We start from the raw sequence: 22,351 nt of genomic DNA on the forward strand, positions 1-22,351 counted from the left end.
CTCAGCTGGAGCTGGAGCTGCCTCAGATGCTTCCCCAGGGTTTGAGGATGTGAAAGCACCCCGTCTTCTCTCCCCGGAGCGCAGAGGTGCTCGGCTTTGTGGCCGGGAAAGCCCCTCCGCAGACTTCCCCGCCCAGCCCGGCCGCTGGTTGCCCTCTGGGGGTCGCTAACGGCTGCCGGGCAGCGGCTCGGCGGAAGATGGCGGCGCAGCGGCCGCTTGGCCGCCCCCGAGCAACGGGCGCCGCCATGCACGGGCTGGGCCTGGTCCTGCTCGGTCTCGTCATCGTCCTGCTGCAGGCGGTCCCGGCAGGTACCGTGCGTCTTTACTGTACGGTGACAAAACCTCAAAGCCCGTCTACACCCAGCGGTAGACGCAGGAAAGCTAAAGGGTTATTTAAAAACGAGCAGTGAGTGCTGTGGAGAAGGGTGTTTCTCCTTTCTGCACTCCAGAGGAGCGCTGTGCCTGCACCCGGGCGGGTTGGTGAGGCATCTGGCAGCTCTGGGACCCAGCTGAGAGCTGCAACAGCTCTGAAGAACAGAAGTAGTTCTGTGGTAGGACACCAAGACTGCGCTTTTGGGGAGTAATTCTGCTGATTTCCTACCCCAGCGTGCGTGATTGCAGCTGTCAGCTGACACCCATTGGGAAATTTGGTTGTACAGACGTGATGCTAAAACTGGGATTGCCTTGAAGTTACAGACCGGCAGGGGTTGGTGCGAGTCAACCCCTGCTAGAGCAGGTTCCCTACATTGGGTTATGAGTAAAGTGTCCAGGCAGGTTCTGAATATCTCCAGAGAAGGAAACACCACAGCCTGTCTGGGGAGCCTGTTCCTCATCCTTTGTGAGGGTCTGAAGTCTGTTTGTAATAAGTAATATTAAACTAGATAATTCATTTTGAATGTCAGCGTGCTTAGGTGCCAGATCTTTTTGTCTGCCAATCTGCCTATGGCCAAGTTTCACTAATTCCTAAGGACTTTTCCATGAGCAAGATTAGTGGTGAAGTTCCACTCTGACAAAAAAAAAAAATACATCATTAGCAGCATTTTAGTATTTATTCACTGAAGCATTGCTGCTATATTATTTCCACTGCCCTAGATTTAACTAGGCAAAATAGACATGGTAAGCTCCAGAAAAGACATTCATTTTTATTTTGTATCACTGGGAAGTTATTATTATACTCTGGATTCAGATAGATGTAAGGAATATGAACCTTTTCACCTTTTTTTTCATTGTTGTTGTTGTTGTTGTTCTTGTTTTAAACTAATGCTTGCATTTGGGCTTTGTGTGGTTTTCCTTACACAGCTCTTTCCATCAATAGGCAGCTTGGACATGCCAGCTACCATTAAACTACTTAAATATAGTAAAAAACATTTGTCTATTAGCACCATTGGGTAAAGATGAGTATCATTGCTTTTTATGTCTTCTTTTGGTACAGAAACCTCTTTACAAAACTTACCTCCAAACATAATTACTTCAAAAAAAAAAAAAAATCAAGAATCACCATTACTTAAATCTCTTCCTGTTATTTTGGAAGTTTCATTTATAAATGAATTGAAACTATGCCAATTGCACATTCTAGCAGAACAGCATTATACTCATTAGTAAATTGTTTAATTACTTAAGACTCATTTTAAACACTACTTCCTGCCATTGCACTTTTCAGACAAATATCATTTTCTGATTAACTGTTCTGAAGATGACTAATTTTGCTACCATAGTGTTAATTTTAAGACTAAAACGGTCAGGGTAAAGTATTTTATGAAATGGTTGAATTACTTCATGTGAAATTTAAAGCTGCAAAGTGGCATCCCCTTTCAACTCAGTGCTCCTATAGTCATTATTAGCCTAACCAGATTCTTCCTTTGGACAAGGAGTGAGAAGGGACTTGATGTTGTTGTAGTGTCCATGGAACAGGGAGGAGCAGGGGGGCTTTGTGTATATGCCAGTACAGTCAATTTGCTGCTTCTGGTCTAGTGCTAAGGCTTTTCCCCTGCAGACAGAACTCCTTAGAAGTACACGATCCTCATCTCTCTCTTACTTTGGGTACTTTTGGGTAGAATTTATAGTTCAGATGAGTAGATTTTCATTGCAAGAAAATGGAGTGCTAGCATTTTGCTCTTGAACTGAACTCCCTACACATTCTGTGGTGTAAGTTAGAAGGAAGGCTGTTGAGTTTAACTCCAGAAGATTTTAGACTCCATTGATGAATAACATACAGATATAGATACCTGATACTCAGGTAACACAAACCGCATGTATCACCATAGACAAGGAAATGAATTCCTTCAAATTCCAGTAATAATTCTTTGCATGGCTCTTCATGCACTTGGGAAGTTTTCACCAGCCTTGGAGATGAATGACTTGACTTCTCCATGTCTGATAGTGATACAAAACTAGTTTTCTTTGTCTGTATTGATCTGCAAAAGGATCTGCTGCACAAAGCTTATGTTATGCCTGTGACGAATGCAATACAAGGAAGACTCACACCCTGTGCATTGGGCTGCTTAAAAAACTTATGTAGAGAATTAATACATAAATCACCTTTATTTTCTTTAAAATGAATGAACCTTAGCTTTTCCCATTGCTTTGTAAGTGCTGCTGCAGTTTGAGGAGATGGAATAGTGTATTGAATGACTTTAAAATGCAGTTTAAGCTCTTATTTTGTTCTATCTTTATTGTGTTTTTGCTACATTTTCTTCGGAATGACCGCTTAATACTTTTTCTGTGATAGGAATCTGTTTTAACTGATCGTATGCGCTCTTAAGCTAGTGAGTGAAAATGAGAAGATCATCTGTGCTAGAGACTGCCTGAGGAAGAGCCATTTGAAGTGATTAGGAGGAGAGGAAAGGAATTCAAGTAGGAAACCTTAAAAAAAAAAAGGCTTAAAAAAAGTTAAAGGCAGTATAGGAGGTGAGGGAAAGAGCATATTGAGGTCAGATTCATATGTGGACAGAAGCACTTACGGACTGAAATGGCTGCCATGCAAATGAAGTGTATGCACATGAAAGAGCAGGCAAATGTGCTGTCCTTAATGATATCAAAACAGTAATTTCAGTATTCTTTTACACTGTCTTCCTTCAGCAACTACATTCTTTCAACTTCTTCTAACTTGTTTAATGTAAGCAGTGCAAGAGCTCCATCTTTGGGTTTCAGTTATTATTGTAAAAAAATCCCTCCTTTGAGAGCTGTGTGTAACTGCTCCAGTGTAGTATTTTCATTCAGTTCTCTTTTTCTATTCCATATGTATTTTGAATAGAATAGTTTGCTTGTATCCTCAAGTGGCAGAAATAGGCAGTTCTTTTAACTTACCTTGATTATCTTGTCCAGATGGCTGGAGAGTCTGATTTCCTTCTGTTTTCCATAGCAACAGTATATGGTAAGGGAATACAGTTACAGCTTCACAGTAGATGCGGTGAATTGTTGATTTCCTATCAAAGCAAACTGGGAGTCGACTCAGTCTTTCTCATGTACCAACTAATGCCTGAATAGGAAATGAATTTACTAGCGTATCTGCTGCTGGTTTTAGTTGATAACTATTGAATTAAGTTAGCAACAAGCACAGTTCTGGTGTCACATAACTATTTAGCCCTTGCCATCTTTTGTGTTCAAGATGTTATATTCCTCTGTTATTTACTTGCTTTCCCAGATTCCCCTAAGGAATTAAATCTCACAAGTGTGCTTTTAACTCTCAGTAACCCATGTTCTTTCTTAACAGGAGGTGGAGACAAAGAACACAAAATACTGAGAGGTCTACTAGCCAGTGTTTTTCTGCTGTCTTTCTGCAGCATATCTGGAATATCTGTAGAAGAAAGTCAAATCTGACTTGTGTAGAATGCCCACCTGATACTGTGCACTGAAAGATCATTCAGTTTTCTTTCAGAAGCCTGGCACGCCTTACAGAGCTTTTCAGTTGTTGTAAAAGGTCTTTTAAATCTCTATTTAATGTAGAAGCAATGCAAATTAAAACAACCATTAAGAGATTATATTTTCATTTCATGGAGGAAATAAAGAAAATCACAATAATAACAGAAACTGTGTTTGTTACCTAGTTAATGGTCAGTACACAGATAGACTGACATCCAGACTGAGTGCATTGTAACAGTGCAGCTAAATTTGATCCCCCTTTTGGACAGTGTATAACTGCATTACCCTCATTATAGAGAGCCTTCATTTAACACATGACAATTCTTTTGTAAAAATCAGAAATATATTTAAGCTAAAAATGAGAGACATGCCCTGCATAAGACGTATCAAGTTACGTGCAGACGAAGTTAATACCTGTTGAAGAACAATCCATAAAGGCTGTACATTGACCTGAAGCGTGCTGTTTGCTTTTTCAGAGACATGTAATAGTTCTGTTGATGCAATTGTTTTGTTTTATCTTTTAACAGTTCAGTGTTCAAGAAGTGCAGAGTCAAGAAGCAATAGCTTAAGAATAGTGGGATCCATCTTATCTCCAGGTATTTTTCTTTAAACGTAATGTAAACAATTTCAGGTAAAATATGCCTTCTACCACAAAAGTGCCTTTCTCCATCGTATTCCTTGTTGTTTAACTATTTAAAATGCTTTAATGAATTACAATTCTGTACTGACTTATGTATGCTTAGGAGGCCACAAAAGCACATATTCGTACCACTGATTTTTATTCTTGCTATTTTTATAAAGCAAAGATCATTATTTTCCAGAATTGTTCTAAAAACAACAGCATTCTTTGTACTCCTCATTCTGGCTGTAAGACATTTGCCCTGAAATACTGCTTTCTCCCACTGTAGATTATTCCTGCTTCTGTGTACACAGAAACTGAGTCTTATGTTACATTCTACAATAACAATTAAGAAATGTTAATAATTAATTGCTTATTAAATCTGTCTAACTCCACTACGTAATACAGTCAGTTTCTTAATAAATAAAACAATTGTTAGAAAATCTGAAGATTAAAGAACAGGCTGTTCCTCATTGCCACATACTTATGTTGCCGTCTCTTTAGTGCACACTGTGTGCTTGATTTTGATAATACCCTTCCCCCTAGTTTTCTCCATCTATGTTAACACTTTCAGCTTTACTAATAGCATACATAGAAGCATTAAGCTGCAGTCAGTGCAAAATGCAATTTGCAAAACAAAAAGTGTTGGTGAATATAGAATAGCTTTTGTCAGCTGAGGGAAACAAACAAACTTATTATTGGGGAGTTTAGCAACGAGATGCCTTTAGATGAAAGTTCTTTTTTGCAAACCTCTCTGGCAGTTTACCTGAGATTCAGAACAGAACTTTTGGTCATAGAGTTGCTTCATGACTATTGTGCTCAGCTGCAAAGTGAGAGAGATGCGTTTGGTCATAGAGCTGCTTCATGACTATTGTGCTCAGCTGTAAAGTGAGAGATATGCTTTCAAATTCATGGCTAAACTTTGAAAATACTTGTTTTCATTCAGTGTAAATGGAGATGAGCGCAGAAACCTGCATAAGTTTTTTCCCCTTTGTGAGTTACACTTGAAGTTTAATCCTTTAACTTCCCACTTGTTCCTTGTATCATGCTGCTCTTCCCACCCAGAACAAATGAAGGCATGTCTCTGCAGGGTGAAAAGTAATAAATGGCGCTATGATGTGAGGCATTTCTGATTAGGAAGACTAGGACATGTCCTCCTTCCCTCACCCCTTTCTGGATTAAAAACTGAAGTAACACCTGCAAATGATGCTTATTTCCACGATAATCTATTGTACAGTAAAAATGATACATGTCTGTATTCTGCAATACAAGCCCCTGTAACAAGCTTCTTACTAGCTGGGATGGATATTCCTCCTGTTCTTAAGACTCTGAAAATTATAAATATGCTTTTCTGTATCAAATGTTAATATTTACCTCTGTATTCTGTTTAAGCAGTCTGATACAGTGCTGTGATGTTAAGAAGCTTTTCATTTTTTAATTAAAGGAAACAATCATGCTTGAAGGGGAGAGAAAACTGGTGCCATTACTACTACTTGACATAATGGAAAAGTGAAAACTGTTTTTCTAAATGTTAATTCCTTCCTGCATCAAATATCTAAACAGTTTTCCCCCTGCAGGGAGTCTGAATGGCATGGTAGAATAAATGGTAATTTGTATATTTGATTCAATTTCACTTATTAAGTCAGATTCTTTAGATCACAAATGTAGTGGTTGTAGTGTTTATACTAGTTGTGGCTTTTCAGCAGCATTAGGATAGCACGGTATACTCAAGTTTGGAGTACTCTAGAGTCTAAATATCTAGCATCTCATGCTTCTAAAGAACACAAATGTTGTGCCATTAGGAAGGGAAATAAAATGAACTGTACAGAATGAAATTACATTTATTACTGTCTTAAAATTATGTATCTCACTGGTAGGATAGCAGTGATAAGTATTTAATGCTAACGATAAAACTTTTTTTCAGTGAAAGTTTATGTTAAGCTGGATCACAGCAGTCCGCATATTCTGTGTGTTACAAATCATCTGCGAAACTCAGAATTGATTGATCCAATATTCCGGTGGAAAGGACCACATGGTTATCTCTCTTCGGGTAAGAATGTATTTTCTTGCATGGCCCTCTACACTCTCTCTTCCCCTCCTCCTCCCCCTAAAAAGAAGCAAGATAGCTAGACACACAGAGAGAACTGTGAATGGAGGAGAGCTGAGAAGACTTTGCATATATATGTATATTTTGTAAATGATATAAAATACACATGTAAATGATGAACTTTCTAGTTTTAAAATAAAAATTCAGGATAACCAGAATAAAACACTGGAGATCTGTAGAAAATGGTGCCATCTCTAAAGAGTACTAGACACGGCAGGGTGTAATGAAAGCGACAGAGGCTGAGGAGGACATTCTTTGCTGCATTGAGAGACAGCTGGAAGTGTTCTATAAGGATAGAATAGAGTCATAGGCAGTGTGATCTGGCCCAGCCTCTTGCTTAGTGACAGGCTACCTTCAGGTATGAAGTTGTGTATGACCTTGTCCTCTGGAGTTCAGAGAATCTCTATCCATGAAGATTTTCTGCCCTTTCTCTGGAAATTCTTCTATTTTATTTCTTGTTTTCACAAAAAATTTAACTTGTTGCAATTTTTCATTATTGCTGCTTGTCTTTCTGTGATGCACCTCTTAAGGGTATGGCTTATTCTGTCCTGTAACTCCCCTTAGGTAGTGAAGCACTGCAGTTCCCTCCCTGGATTTCACTGGGACACAAATCCTAGTTTCCACTGCCTCTTGTCCTGTGCTCTAGCTCCTTAATCATCTTAGGGGCTTCCTGCTTGACTCACTCCACTTTGTTAGCATCTGTCTTGTACTGAGGACTTCTATAGTGCCCAAATGAGTACTGAGAATAATCACTTTAAACTGATGGCTGTGCTATCGTTGATACAGCCCAATATACAACTAGCCTTTGCTGCTGCAAAAGTGTGTTTCTGATTCATGTTCAGCGCTCACTTGCATTCCCAGGTCCTTTTTTTTTTTGCAGGACTGCTACCAAAAATCTTGTCTGCGACAGTACATTGCAACTGTATATGCTACTTTTTTCTGTTCCAAGTGCAATGTGATTTTTTTTTTGCATACTTGACAAGAAGGCATTCTGTCCTGTGGTATAGGTCAGTGGTAAAGATTCTGATCAGTACTATTGCTTTGTAGCGGCCCTGAGGAAAGTCCCTCATGTATGGCTGCTAGTTACAATTTGAACAATCAAGCAGTCTTCTAAATGGAGATCCATCCACTTCTTCATCTGTGCTGCCTGTTCATAATCACAGTTTTTGCATTCATGGGCTTTGAAATGGCTTCCATCAGTTCCATCTTTTCACAGTTTGAGGTGAGGATGGCTGATTTGTAATTCCCTTTGTCGTCTGGTCTGTTTTGAAAATGGACGTATTATTTGCTTCTTTCTGCTCATTGGGGCCACATCACCATCAAAACAGACAGTCTCATTCTGGTCTCTTAACTTGTGTATGTCCAGCTCACTTCAGTAAGTCCCTAACATCATACTTCCCTTTTCCTGTAGCATCCCCCTTAAGCTTTGATAGAGCCTGGGGCAAAGGCTGGAAGGCAGCCCTTGCCTGAAATGAGTGAAACAAAGAATGTTTACTACCTCATTGTTTCTGTGTCTTTCGTCACTAATGTCATTCAGCTCCCTTCATTCTTGGGTCAGCATTTCTGTTGCTCTTCTACTGCACATGTCCATGTTGGCTCTTTGCATCCATTGCCAAGGTCAGTTTCTGATTAATCTCTTTGTGACTAGTTTAAGGCTGACATTTTTCATAAGCATGCCTCTAATGAAACCATTGTTAACAAGGTTAATCTGTTAACATGGCAGGAGAACTACTAATCTTTTTCTTTGTGGATTGTGTTGAGCTACTTGTACATTTTTTACAATTCTCACATAATGCAAAAGATTTCTTGGAGATCATGAGCTGCTCATGAGCAACATCTTTCCAAGTTTGAGCAGGGATCCTAAGTTCTGTTTTTTATTTCCCTCCATCTATGTCTCCTTTATTCCTTAATGTAATTTCTGTATCTGTTTTTTTAAGGTACACTGTGATTAACTTTAAACCTGTTTAATCTCTTGGTTTAGTTTATAGTTTAGGTTATTCACCCTTTCATAACAGCAGTGTTGCTAAATGCTGTTTGCTTTCTTAATCTGTACTGGTGTCTGTCAGACCTCTGTCCTTGGTGTTTGTGTATTTTCAAGTAGCTTTTCCTATTTCTTGATCTGAAGTACCATTGATATCACAGTGATTCTTCATCCTTAATCCGCTACATGCCTGCCTTCATAGTAGAGCATTTCAGGTTTCTATAGCATCTGACACTACACTGGTTTTGCTCTCAATCTGATAACAGGCTTAACCTCAAGGATGAATTTATAACATTCTTTGCCTCACAGTTAAAGATGTTTTTGCTTATACTTAAGCTTGTGGGCTATGTCATTTTACATGGAAATGTTAATCTCTATTGAAATGAATATGTAGTGGTTAGCTGTGTGTCCCGCATTGTAAATGATATATTTTGATGCCCAGTCTGTGATGCATGACAAGCACATTATCAGATGTATTGTCATGTGTATATGTCCTGAGCTTAATGTGATCAGACAGAAGGCAGCCTCCTGATTCACAGTTAACAAAAATTGTCCCTTTCAGTCCTCTGGCTTCTGCTTACCCAAATGGCAGTTTCGACAGTGTTAACTATGCAGAAGTGAAAACCATGGAGACCTCAGACTTTCATTTGACAGGTTTAAATCTTTTCCGGAAGACTGCTTTAGTAATATCTCAAGTTGTTGTGCCAGACTTGGATGACTAGCAAGAAGCTGGGGTGGCAGGGATTCTTGGCTCTGTGGAAACTTCAGGTATACTAGAATCAGCAGCAGGAGGGCAAAAACCATTTCAAAAAGAGAAGAAAACGTGTAAAGCTTTCTATAGAGATGTGAGGGTTTGGGGGAAAAAATTGTTGAAAAAAATGTAGTAATGAAAGGACTTCAACTTCAGACACAAAAATGTTTCTTTGTCTCCCAGGGATGTTGTCACATTCATTTTCTTTCAAGTCAAGTATAAACAAACACCCAAGTTTTTAGTTTATGAACTGTTTGTTGTGCAAGATAATTTTTTTGCCGGGCCTTCTTTTATAATGAATCTTATTCCCTCTAAGTGGTAAAAATCACGTGGGCTTTTGTGTGTCCAGTTAGTCTCTCATATCTATCACAGTGAATCACCATACTGGAAGGAAATCAGCATTCATAAGAATTACATGATTCTTTATCTCAGTGTGTTCATATAAAAGAAAATAATCCTTTCAGTGGAAATGTAGAGTTATGAATCCAATTGTAGGAAGAGTAAGAAAATGCTGCTTCTTGAAACACTTCAAAATAAATGCACAAACTGTGATAGAAAAATCAACTTATCTTTCAGGCAAACCACCCTTTGATGCTCACAATAAGGTGTTTTGTGCCCCCCACATTTGTCTAAATATACACATAGAACATCACGACTACAAGGAAAAAGGAGCAGTAAACACTCTGTATTCTGTAGTCAGTTCTGCTTTTTGAATCTTTGTTCACAGATAGTTCTAGTCCACGTTTGTGTTGTCAAAAGTGTAATGAAAAACAAAATACTGCACCAAATGTCCCTTTAAATGATGACAATTGTGTGATTTCCCATTTTTCTTCAGTTAGCAGAGTGACTTTTTTTTTTTTTTTTTTTTTTTTTTTTTAATTAAGATCTGGAAATTTGACTTGGAAGTTTTTAAACATCATGCAACTGAGAATAAGAGTATTTCAAAACACACCTTAAACAGAGGAAAAATGCTTTTGATGTTCTGCATTCTAGAGTTTCACTGCGTGCAACAGAATATTGAAGGTTATCTAAATAGAAATAGTTAAATGGAACAGAAAATATAAGAAAGTATCATTCTTTTTGCTAATGAAAACATCTGAATAAGTTTATTATATTTTGATGAAACCTAAAGATTTGTTATAGGGAGGTTACTGTTTTTCATACACATTGGCACCTAATGTACTCTTGGAGCCTGGAAAACGATCTAACTTCCTCTTATAGGACAAACTAAAAAATAACTTCTCTTTTATTTCATATCATGCTAGTTTATTTTGACCACAAGGAAACTGAACTTGATCACATCCTTTGTCCATATTGCATATGTAATGCCTTTTGTGTAAGAGAGGGACATTATATCATGTCATTTATATTGTAAAATGTGACATGAAATCTTAACTTATTTTGCGGCAGCAGAGTAACATTGAAGAAAATACTAGATTTGAGAGTGTATAAATTGTATTTAAAGTTTCATTTAAAGGCAATAGTCTTTTATTTATTTATTTATTTGTTTTTGTGAGTAGGCAATATGCATCCAGATAATCCCACACAGCAAGGGAAGGTTAGTGTAGTTTTGTCTATAACACTGGGAAGAAAAATAAAACAAGCTTCTGATTTTGTGATCTATACAGAGATTCCTTACAGACAGATGTGCTGTTAAAGCAATTAATGACTACTGTTTTAAATTTCTGTTCCTTTCTGCAGTGGAAATATGAATTGTTCAAGGTAGAATAAAGTTCTAAAATAAAACCAGTGACTTCATCCATCAGAAGAACTGCTTAACTTTCCTAGTTCTTGTCATGCATTTTCCAAAAGATCTTTGTGATCCAATCTCTTCACTGGATGTCCAAGCTTGGTCCTTTGTGGACTTCTTTGTCATCTTTGAAACACAGTAGTGGATTTTGTAGGTATAACAAAGCTGGCTGTGATATGTCTTAAAGGTGCTCCAGCTAGGGCAGCTGAATATGCCAAAGATCTGAACTACATTCGTAAATCTATGCTGGTTTTCTGACAATATCAATCTGCTGGCTATTTCAGCACTCAGTAGGAAATGACATCCAAGCTGATAGACTTAGCATCCTGTTCATCATCGGATTAAAAAGCTCTTCATCCTCCTGAATATGACAGTGTCCCATTAATGTGAGAACCTAAATTTTTATGGAAACCCAAATATTTCATGTAAGAGAATTTGTACTTTCAGTCTTTTTAATAGGTTTCTTCTGTTGTTTTTTTTTACCAGCACTTGAATCACCATCTTAATAAGCAGTTACATGTGAGACAAAAGTTGATAAAATGTTTAAACTGACTCTTGACGAACAAAGTTATCCCACACCCTCCTGCCAGGTGTGTGAAAAGAAGCACTTGGGTCAAGCTATTTTTTGTTAATGACTTTCTTAAAATTGTATAGTAGGAATATGAGCATGCATCCAGAGTAAGAGTAGTTTGTTAGATTGGAGTGTGGCTTGGAACCAATTGCTTTATTTTTCTAACTAAACACATTTTGTTTGGATCACGGACTGGTGGTTGGATGCAGAAACTGGATTCCTTTTGGATAAAGCTAATTGGAAAGATTAGCTTTGAAAGAGAACACAAGTTCTGCCTGTAAAACCAGATTAGGACTGGTCTGAAGTAAGGACCCTAAAATGTGTTTCATATAAATCTCATGTCCTTAGGATTCACTTTCTTAGTCAAAAAATATGTTTTTCACATCACAGTAACTGTCTTTGATTTCATACCCTAGATAAAAGGTCTAAAATACTTAGAATATTAAAAAGAGTTTTTTTTGTTTTGTTTGTTTGTTTGTTTGTTTTTTCTTGGGGTCCCAAAAGCAAAATAATCTGTTCTCAAAATATTTTATCCAAGTGAGTATTTTACCTTCAGGTCTGTTACAGTCTGTGCTAATCCAGTGGTTCCTAAGGTTTTCTTTGACAGCTACCAAGATGAGCTACTGTTTATGAAATCCTCAGGCATGTTGTCACTGCCTGAGGACTCTTCAAATTAGGAAAGCACTTGTCAAAAGTCATCACGTAACCCACAAGAAGGCTACATGGAAGAACTATGTGGCTTAACATCAGAGCCCAAATATTTCTTTCCATTTTCTTTAAAAATCTAACTTGAAGAGACATGTTTATGATATGTACTTTAAAGTAGGATTTCACTTCTTATCTGCCTTGAACCTTAGTTCAAGCTGCATTAAGATTAAGGGCACCACCCTGAGTTTTTTGATCTTGGAGACCAAAATGTTACTGCTCACTTTGTTAAAGTTATAAAGATTATTTTCTCACTTTTTCCTTTTGTGTATGTGAGATTTCTGCTCTTGGAAGTGGATATTGGAGAGAACAACAGACATTGGAGGTTAAGTAAAAAGCAGAACTACTTTGTGAATTAGTAAGTAAAAACAGCAGCAATAAGCGGTATAAAGATGAACTGAGTGACACCTTGTCAGCCTTAGGTTCTGAGTCCTGAGCCTTCAGCTGAGCCCATAATATTATTGTACTGTGCACATTTTAAGATTAAATAACCATTTGCACCCTTTCTGCATTTTCTCATAATGACTGCTACAGTTATTTCATTACATTTTACCAGAAAATTCCAGTGTGCAAATATCACCAGCGGGAACTTTAATATTTGAACACTTCAGTTCTGACCTGAGTGGAGTTTACACTTGTTCTCTTGTTTATAAGCTTATCGCTGAGCAACCTGATAAAAGACTCACAATAAAATATCATATTTATGGTAAGTTATTAACATTGGTAAGTGTGCTGTTACCTTGGAGAAGATTTTCTTCTTAAATGTGTTGCTGCTTATAAAGAAGTAGTGCTTATTTAAAATTTAACTTGGAGAAGTAAAGACATTTGTTTTCTCTGGATAAATTGTTTTTAATAGCAGTTGCTACCAGGCAGCTCATTTAATGTCATTTACAGAGCCTTAAATGAAGGTCATTTTTTGACTAAGAAATGTATGAATACAGTTCTTTCTAAAAAAGAAATATAAAACATAGTGGAATGCAACAGATTGAATAGATAGTAGTCCTTAGTAACGTAAAAACAGTATAATTTAAAGTGAAAATATTCTTTAGGAGATGTATTTCAGCATAGCCTTATGGATTTATGTCACACAGGTTAATGACTTAAGCATTTATTGAATGTCTTTTTGAATTTTAAATTATGTATAGATTAATTACATAATTAATTAATTAGTTCATGCATAACTAGAGATAAGACTAGCAGGAATGGCCTCAAGTTGCGCCAGGGGAGATTCAGGTTTGATGCTGGGAAAAATTTCTCTTTTGAAAGAGTGGTCAGGTGCTGGAATGGGCTGCCCAGGGAGGTGGTGGAGTCACTGTCCCTGGAGGTGTTCAAGAAATATTTGGGTGTTGTACTGCAGGATGTGGTTTAGTGGGGAAATACTGGTGTTAGATTGACAATTGGATTGGATGATCTTGAAGGCTTTTTCCAACCTCATTGATTCTATTAATCTATGACAATGCTGGTAGCTTATTCTTTCCTTCTATGATTACAAATCCAACTGTTAAGAATGTTTGATGAAGTGAAATAAAATATTAAAGCAACATAATTTATATGATTCCTTTCTATGCTTCTACCCACACCATGACCCCTGTTCTTCATTCTTCTACTTCTGTTTTCTATTTAGCATTCTATTAATATCTAGCTAATAGTAAGCTTTGGGTAAGTAGAGTGGTTATCATGAAATAACTAAACCCATATATTTCATGGTACATTATATTTGTAAAAGATGCCCAAGTGTGCATGTTGTTTTGCAGTAAAGTTTAAATAGCTGATCCTTCCTTAAAAGTAAATTTCATGTCCGTGTGATAGCTTGTTCTGGTACTTACATTAATAGAGAAGGAATTTCTATTCAGTTTTTACAGCCCAGCATCCATTATTTTATCATTAAAAATTAGTTCAAATTAGTTGAATGTTGTTTATAAGTTAAAGATTTAAATCAACAATTTTATTTGCAAATATGTGAATAGTTCATTTTTTTTTCATGCATTTTCCTCATCATCTTATGGATTTTTTCCTGCAGCTTATTCTGATCCTCAGTATTACTATGAATTAACAGCGAAGTATCATGCAGCCCCCTGCAATAGTTTACATAATACTTCTTTTGGGAAGACATTGCTTCAGATACTAAGTAAGCTTGTTGCTGACCTTTCATGTGAGGTTTCATTAATTAAGTCAAAATGCCACCATGTAAAAATGCAGAGAGGAGGCCTCCAGGATGAAATGTTCTTTACATTTTCAGGTAAACATCTGTCTTCGATTTAGAGAATGGTTAGATACTTTATACCTAATGCAACTTTCTGCTTCTATGCAGAAAATATTATATGTATTTAATTTCTTTGATTGTAGAAATGCTTCAAGATATTGCACGTGAAGCTGCTGTCAGTGACAAAAAGTGAGATGATCTACTTAGAAGTGTCTTTTACATTATTTCATTAGAGTACCAAAGTTTTTATAGCTGTGCATAGATCAATATGTATTTTTTATTTTGTATCATAAAACTTTATCATGTTCCTTGTTGCACGCTATCATGGGAGGAAAAGTGATGCATTTTGTTCCTTAGCTCCCTGGATGACGTTCCTTTTGTCAACTATTATAGATGTGTAAATCTCTCTATGGATGTGGTCTGGAGTTAAATGAGATGAATCTCAGTACAGTTCTTTCTTTAAGTGGCAACAGTAAAAGAGGAAAATTTAATATTTTTCCATTTCTTCTAGAAAAAAAGGAGTATAAAGGAGAAGTGGATAAAACTGATTTACAAAAATGCTGGGTTGACTTTGGTAATTTTAGTTTCCTTAAATCATGATTGAAAGCAAATAATTAGGTGGCTTTGTCAGATGTCACTAAGTTAGGGGATATTTAAGTGTTCTTACTCAGTGCCATTATATATTGTAATAATTACAAAATATTATACCTGATACATATGATATTCAAATCTTTTTATACATAAATGGTGTCACGGTATCTCAGTTACTTACCATCATCTCATAAAATTAATGTACTACAAATACATTTTCTTCTTAGCATAAATTAATTTTCAGAAAATGTTCTAACAGCTTTTCACTAAATGCATCAGTTGTGGAAGTCAGAAATCTTAACGTTGACTCAGTCCAAAGGAGTTATTATTTTACTGATACTTTTTTGAGAGTATTCCTTCTAAACATTGAAACTATTTGAAAAAAAGGTCATAAATATGTGTAGTTCACTTGAAAACTTTGTTATTAAGAGATATCTGGTTTGCAGTTGCTGAGCTGAATATGAATAAGGACATACCTGAAGTTTTCTTGAGCTTACTGTTTTTAATTATTTAGTATTTTCATATATATTACTACATTAGTCACTACATATCAACACATGCAGTTTAAAAATATCAGTTTCTCAAGTGTATCAGTTGCACTTTGTTTTCCACTTTCCAAAACAGTGAAACCATTAGTTGTGTTTCTCTAAAGGTGGTATTTGTAGTGGATAGCACTGAGCTGAAGCGGGTCATTAGTTTAGGTTAATTCTAGGTTTGTTGAGATGACTTAAATGAGGTTTAGCCAATGTGAAGATTTTATAAAATGTTTAAGCAATACTTTGAAGCTTTTCTAGAATCAAGGAGGAGAAGTTCTCTAGTTAGAGATTTAGGTGGATATAAACTTTGGTGTAACCCAATGGTAAATTAGACATTCTTCAGCACCTTGAGGTGTAAGTACTTTTTGATTTCTAAGCAGCTTTTATTGTTTCAGAATGACTTGTATGACAGAGATAGGTGAAGCTTAGGAGAGGGGAAATTAACATGTTAGCAGATATTATTATTCTTATTATGGCAGATTAATCAAGTGCCAGTTCTGGAGAGTAGGCCAGCAGCTTCCTAAGCATGTCTCAGGCCTTCACCATATCATGCTAGTCATAGTTGATGAGGAGTGTGGTCTCATGCAAGTAAATTACTAAAGTATAACCATTTTTTCTTGAATCCATTCTCAATGTGAAATTCCCAAACACTTGCATCAGAAATGATTAGAGTCTTTTAAACAAGTAAACAGAAATGTTGATTTCATTGACTTTGTTCTTCTGTAAACAGATTCTATTTTGTTACAGTTATGTGCTTAGAAACAGAAGACAACAAACTATGTTCGCAAAGAGCTTGTGATGTACCTCATAGATTAAACGAGGTAAAGTAGACAGAGGATTAAAACTGCAACTAACATAATAGACTAATCTCATATAGTATAGTATCAACATAAAATATGAAACATAATGTGGTTAGTAAATCAACCAATACAAAGTTTTAGTGATTCTTTAGAACCACTAAAAATTATAAAAATTAGTTAAAATCGTCAATATTCTGCTGCCTGTCTGGCTAAGGCAGATCACACTATCAGTTGGCATTAGCCCTGGTGAGGCCTCATCTGGAGTACTGTGTCCAGTTCTGGGCTCCCCAGTACAAAAGACAGGGATCTCTTGGAAAGAGTCCAGCGGAGGGCCACAAAGATGGTGAAGGGCCTGGAGCATCTCCCCTATGAGGAGAGAAGTGAACTGGGTCTGTTTAGTTTTGAGAAAAGAAGGCTGAGAGGGGACTTGATCCAGGTTTATAAATACCTGAGGTGTGGGAGCCATAGTGGTGAGGCTGGTCTCTTTTCAGTAGTGCGTGGGGATAGGACTAGGGGTAATGGGATGAAAGTACAGCATAGGAAGTTCCACACGAATGTGTGGAAGAACTTCTTTACAGTGAGGGTGACGGAGCACTGGAACAGGCTGCCCAGGGAGGTGGTGGAGTCTCCTTGGAGTCTGTCTGTGATTCTGTGATTCTTTGATGTCTATTTTGTACTAAATGGATGGCAGGATCACTTGAGCCACAGCACAACTCCTAGATTTTGAAACTCTGTCTTCAATACTAGAAAAACGATACTGTCATGTGAACATACAAGTTGAATTAACTTTTTTTGTAATTTGTGTGTGGTATTTTCTTTTTATTGCACAGAGATATTCAGTATGCATGGAAAGTGTGAAATATAATTGGACCTAAATAATAGTACTGGTATAGGAGGGAAAGCTGCAAAACTATTGATGAGCTACAGATATCCAACGCAGGATAGCTTTAGCGCTATAATCCAGCTTTAGTTAAAGCTGAATAACCATTAATGGTTGCATTTATATAACCTTGCACACATTTAGAGGTATTGCAGTAATGGAGCAAGTTTTATCTAAATTTAAGACAGCATATCAAAGAATATCAGATTACCTTCCTGTTTCCATTCTGCCTATCTGCTACCATCAAAAGATTTAGAAATATGTCCTTTAAATCTTAACTCACAACTCACACCAACTTTCCTTTGCCTTATCTTCTGTTTTGACCTATTTGCATCGCTGATTCTAAAAAAAAAAACAAACCACAATAATTTGTTTCAATTTAGGCAAAAAACCTCATAGAGAAATTTTTTAAGCGAGAGGTGGAAATTAGGAAGGAAAGTTCTGAACCGTTGCCTGAAATATACTACATTGAAGGTACACTGCAAATGGTGTGGGTTGATCGTTGCTATCCAGGATATGGAATGAGTGCTGTAAGGCATCCAGACTGCCCAGAGTGTTGTGGTAAGTGACAAAAATTCATATACCTTACTAGCATTAAATACTGTTGCAGTGCTGGTTGTTGTTGTTTTTTCCTCAACAAATCTTGTCGATTTATGTTTTAAATGGCTTCACCAGATTGTATTTCCCCCAGGAAAAAAGTCATTGATATGATTCCCATATACTGAGACTGAAGTCTCAAGGGAACATCATGAGTTAGATACGTAGAGTATAAAGCTGTGGTCAGGCTTTTTATGTAGATAATTCTCTACAGAGCTAGAATTGGTAAAAGAAACACTGGATTACATATCAAAGACTGCTAACAGAATGGACTACACTTTAAAAAATAAGTATTAAAATATGGGAGAAAACAGACAACAGAAGAGACTGTTCTAAAATTGCAAGACGTAGGAAATGTTTCCATATGCAGCTGCTTTTTCCCATTTCTTGTCTTTATGGGACAGGCATAATTTGAGGAAGGACAAGATATGTACCAAATTAGTGCATTTACTGCAATACAAAGTGTCAGTGCACAGTATGTCAAGAAAAGACGTTTGAAAATCAAGTTTAGAAAAACGTATCCTCTTTTAGGATGATCTGTTCGGTAAAGACTGCTGTTTTGTTTTGGTCTTCTGCCCTGTAATATCTTAGTTCATTCTAAACTAATTTATACTCCTTTTTTATTCAGAACAGAACTTTCGTCTTAGCTCCCTCTGATGGTCATTTAATATCAGTAGTGAAAAATAATATCGTTGTTTTAGCTGTCACAATCCTTTATGTCTCTTGCTTTAGACAGAAATGTTACACAGCTCTACACCAGTGTCAAACCAAGAAGCTGATCACTGTTTAGCAGTTCATAACAGGTGCATCTTCGGCGGATAATGGAGGCATGATTTCACATCTGAAGTACCTAAGAATGTGAAAAGTTTGTCTGCTTACAGCTTCCCATAGCTGCAAATGTCATCTTGTCAGTATTCTCAGACATCTACTCTTCTCTTTCATTAACCTATATAATTAATTAATCTTTCCTTTCACCAGAATCCCAAACACCATCTCATGGGCAATATAGCTGAAAGAATCCTCTGCTATATACCAGTCCATCATTCTGCCTCAAAACAGGATAGGAGCTTCAGTTTTTCTTGATGGATTTGTCTTTCACGATCTTAAAAACCTCCAAGGACAGACTTCACAGACTCATAAAGACATACTCAAAGTCCCTACCATTGGAAAGCTTTATGTTAAGGATTTTGTACTTCCCCTCAATTTTGTTTATACCTGTTAGCTTCTTGTAATGTGCCACCAAATGTGGAAACAATTTTGTTAGCTCTGTCTTAGCAATAGCTTTTGCATATCTTAGAAGATTCCATCTGTTTTCTCTTTCATTAAAATAAAGTTCAGTCTTTTGGGTCATGTTTTGGGTTATGGCTCCTGCACAGCATTACTACTATCTACTAAAAGTTCTCTAGATTTCTTTTCAATGTCTCAGACTTCATGAGTAGTTCTCGAAAGACCACGCTAACATGGGAGAATTACTTTACGTATCTTAGATACACGGCTAGTTATACTCACTGTGGCTGGCTGTTTTGTGGCTTTTCTTTTGGGAACATGCATGCAGTCATGGAAGTGTATTGATAAATGTATTTCCATGAAGCAGTGTTCAGCTTCTTGGGTGGTCCACTACTTTCCCTTGGAGTTGCAGGAACCAGGTCATGCCATCTAGTTAAGAGATTCAAGGTCCATTTTAAAACTGTTTGGAAGTTTTGGTCTCAGTTGCTATGTAGTTAAAAGATCCAGCTTCTAATGTAAGGTAATTCATGGAAAGTTTCTAATTATTTGCTCCAGTATACACACTGGCCTTTAGCTTATATATGTATTTATATATATTATTCTCCTATTTTATGGTCAGAACAACTCAACCACTTTTTATCTGCTTTTACAAGAAACTGTATTTGACAAACCTTAATCTCACATGCCCCATTTTGAGTTTAATTTAGAATAGAAATCTGATCAGCTGCTCAGTAGTTTGCTCCTTTTTCTCCTTTCTGAAAAATGTATAATGCATTTCTTAATTATCAGCTGTAGGTTAGCACCAGCCATATTGTATCACCACAGATGCATCGCAAACCTCAGATAATTGTGCTACCCGTGCATATGCCAGTTCTATTTTGGAAGATGGAAACAGATGTTTCTAAGCTTCTGATCTCAATAAGAATGCGACGGAATTGGAAGGAGTATGGCACAGGCCCTTGAACATGGAGAAAAAAAAAAGAATATCCACTGATTGATTCATAAACAAAAACTAACTCAAGCTTTCATACATCAAAACAGGCGGATATTCGGTTTTACCTCTCCTGTATCCTCTACTATTTTTATAATACTTAGTTTCATGTCATACTAGTACTTTCAAAGTGATGGTTTACTCCCAATAGGAGTTTTCTGTCATTGAAAGGATTCAGAGAAGTTAAGTGTATCAATTAGTTTCCAGCAGCTGTGTAAGTAAGCTACAACTCATCTAGTTAAGGTTCCATTTCCTTTTCATGCTGTCCCTGAGATCGCACAACGTTGGAACAACCTTTTTATCCTGTTGCAATAGAAGGCTACCTTGTTCCAATTAAATAAACAGAATAATTTGTATTATTTCCTAGAAGTGAATCTATAATCTTTGACAAAAAGAATATAGTTATTCCTCTCGTATACCAGTAGATGCTTTTGCTTATGTATGTGTATTTGTAAAGCTTTCTCTTTCCTATAATGCCATCTTGAATTGCCTAAATTAATGTACTAAAGATGCAAGGTGTAGATGCCATCTGCAAAGGACTCCCTCTTGCTCATATTTCCTAAGACCTCTAAATTAGCAGTGGCAATAAATAAATAAATACATAAATAAATGCTAGGCAAGCTATTAACAGCCCACTGAGAATCAACAGAATCCTGCCAGCCTCAACAAATGAAGGTAGCCCAAATATTAGAAGTCCTGCTGAAGGTTTGGGCAGTAGTGACTAAGAAGTCATTATTAAACTAGGCAAAACCAAATAACCAGTTAAACACAGACTCTGTAAAAGGATGGAATGTCTTAAATACCACCACATACTGAATACTAATGCTGTTCATTAATGATCTTTCCTAAACAAAGGCTAATATTGCCAAATTGAAGAAAGCTGTAGAAGATAAGTTTGAGATGTAACCAAGTAGCTCGAATTCTGTTTCATCAACTAGCAGAATACCGGGGAAAAATAAATGATCTTTTTATTTTCAAATAGATAGAGATGCATTCTGAACATTTCAAATGTAAACAGTTCTGTATTAATACCATTGAAATTCACTGTTTTTTTTTGTGTCCATATAGTTGTCTGCAGCCCAAGATCTTACAATCCTAGTGATGGAATTCACTGTCTTCAGTGTGACACCAGTTTGATATATGGAGCAACAACGTGCTGACAGTAGAGGGACTGGCAAAGCTGCAATAGCTCTCATACGTTTTAACTTGGTAATATAAATAAAGATTTTCATTTAAATATTTACCTGAGGACAGTTTGTTTTGATTATATCCATACCATACACTTGTTTTTAAGGAATAATGATTCATCTGTATATTCTAGTTTGTGTCACTTAGGTGTATTTCGCTTTTGAGGTCTTTGTAATCACCCACCACATTAAGTGCAGTAAAGATAATTAACTGTTTAAATCAAAAGAAGAAGAAAAGAAAAGCTGGAGCTATTTTGCATAGATTGTTCCAGTCATCTCCTGTTGACATAGACTAGTGTAAGGACTCTATATAGCAGCTTTCATCTACCTGACTCTTCAGTCTTTGGTTAGGAGAACTGTACTGAACAGCTTAATACAGCACCAAGTACAAAAATATTAACAAAACTTTCTTCTAGGGTGATTTATAATAGTAATACTGACCACTCAGAAACTTCTTTCCAAATAATGTAAAATTTCACGTAGTTCATGCATCTGCTCTACCTTTAAAGATACCAGTTTCAGCTAACACTCATGCTTTTACCTGAAGAAAACAAACAATATCATAAAGCACCTTGACAATTTTTGTGACACTCATTCTTTGCTTTTGTAAAAGTGTCAAGAATTAGTAAATTGGTGGCTTAATGAAATCCTTATTATTGTTACTTGTTAGTGATAATCGGTAACAGAATTCTTTTTTATATCCTGTTTATGCATTCCCTCTCTTAGTTGCATGACCATGAGCTAGATGTGTGGAGGTCATTTTTAGCCCTTTGCTATCTGAAAAATGGGGTTTGCATGTAATTGTGTTTTAAAGCATGAGTATGAACCTCAGGTTTAAAAACATCCATCCTTGCATATTTTCTATTCAAAAAAGGACTTAAAAAATCCTGTACTACTTCTAAGAAGTAATATTTAAATGAGACACTGCTTATTTTTTGAACATTAGCATGAACATGCGTAACTAGCAGAATATATAAAATAGCTATTTTTATCA

At 36.5% G+C, this 22,351-nt stretch overlaps 1 protein-coding gene across 1 annotated transcript; it reads left to right on the forward strand.

Moving 5' to 3' along the window:
- The first annotated feature begins 145 nt into the window (after positions 1-145).
- Positions 146-21,418, forward strand: ZPBP (zona pellucida binding protein). Its single transcript, XM_015854354.2, has 8 exons — positions 146-309; positions 4,389-4,457; positions 6,405-6,530; positions 12,902-13,051; positions 14,366-14,584; positions 16,423-16,496; positions 17,739-17,916; positions 21,239-21,418. Exons 1-8 carry the CDS (start codon positions 198-200, stop codon positions 21,328-21,330), a joined length of 1,020 nt encoding a protein of 339 aa, XP_015709840.1. The 5' UTR covers positions 146-197; the 3' UTR covers positions 21,331-21,418.
- Positions 21,419-22,351: the final 933 nt, after the last annotated feature.

The sequence above is a fragment of the Coturnix japonica genome, chromosome 2 (genome assembly GCF_001577835.2).
Source record: "Coturnix japonica isolate 7356 chromosome 2, Coturnix japonica 2.1, whole genome shotgun sequence".
Taxonomy (NCBI): domain Eukaryota; kingdom Metazoa; phylum Chordata; class Aves; order Galliformes; family Phasianidae; genus Coturnix; species Coturnix japonica.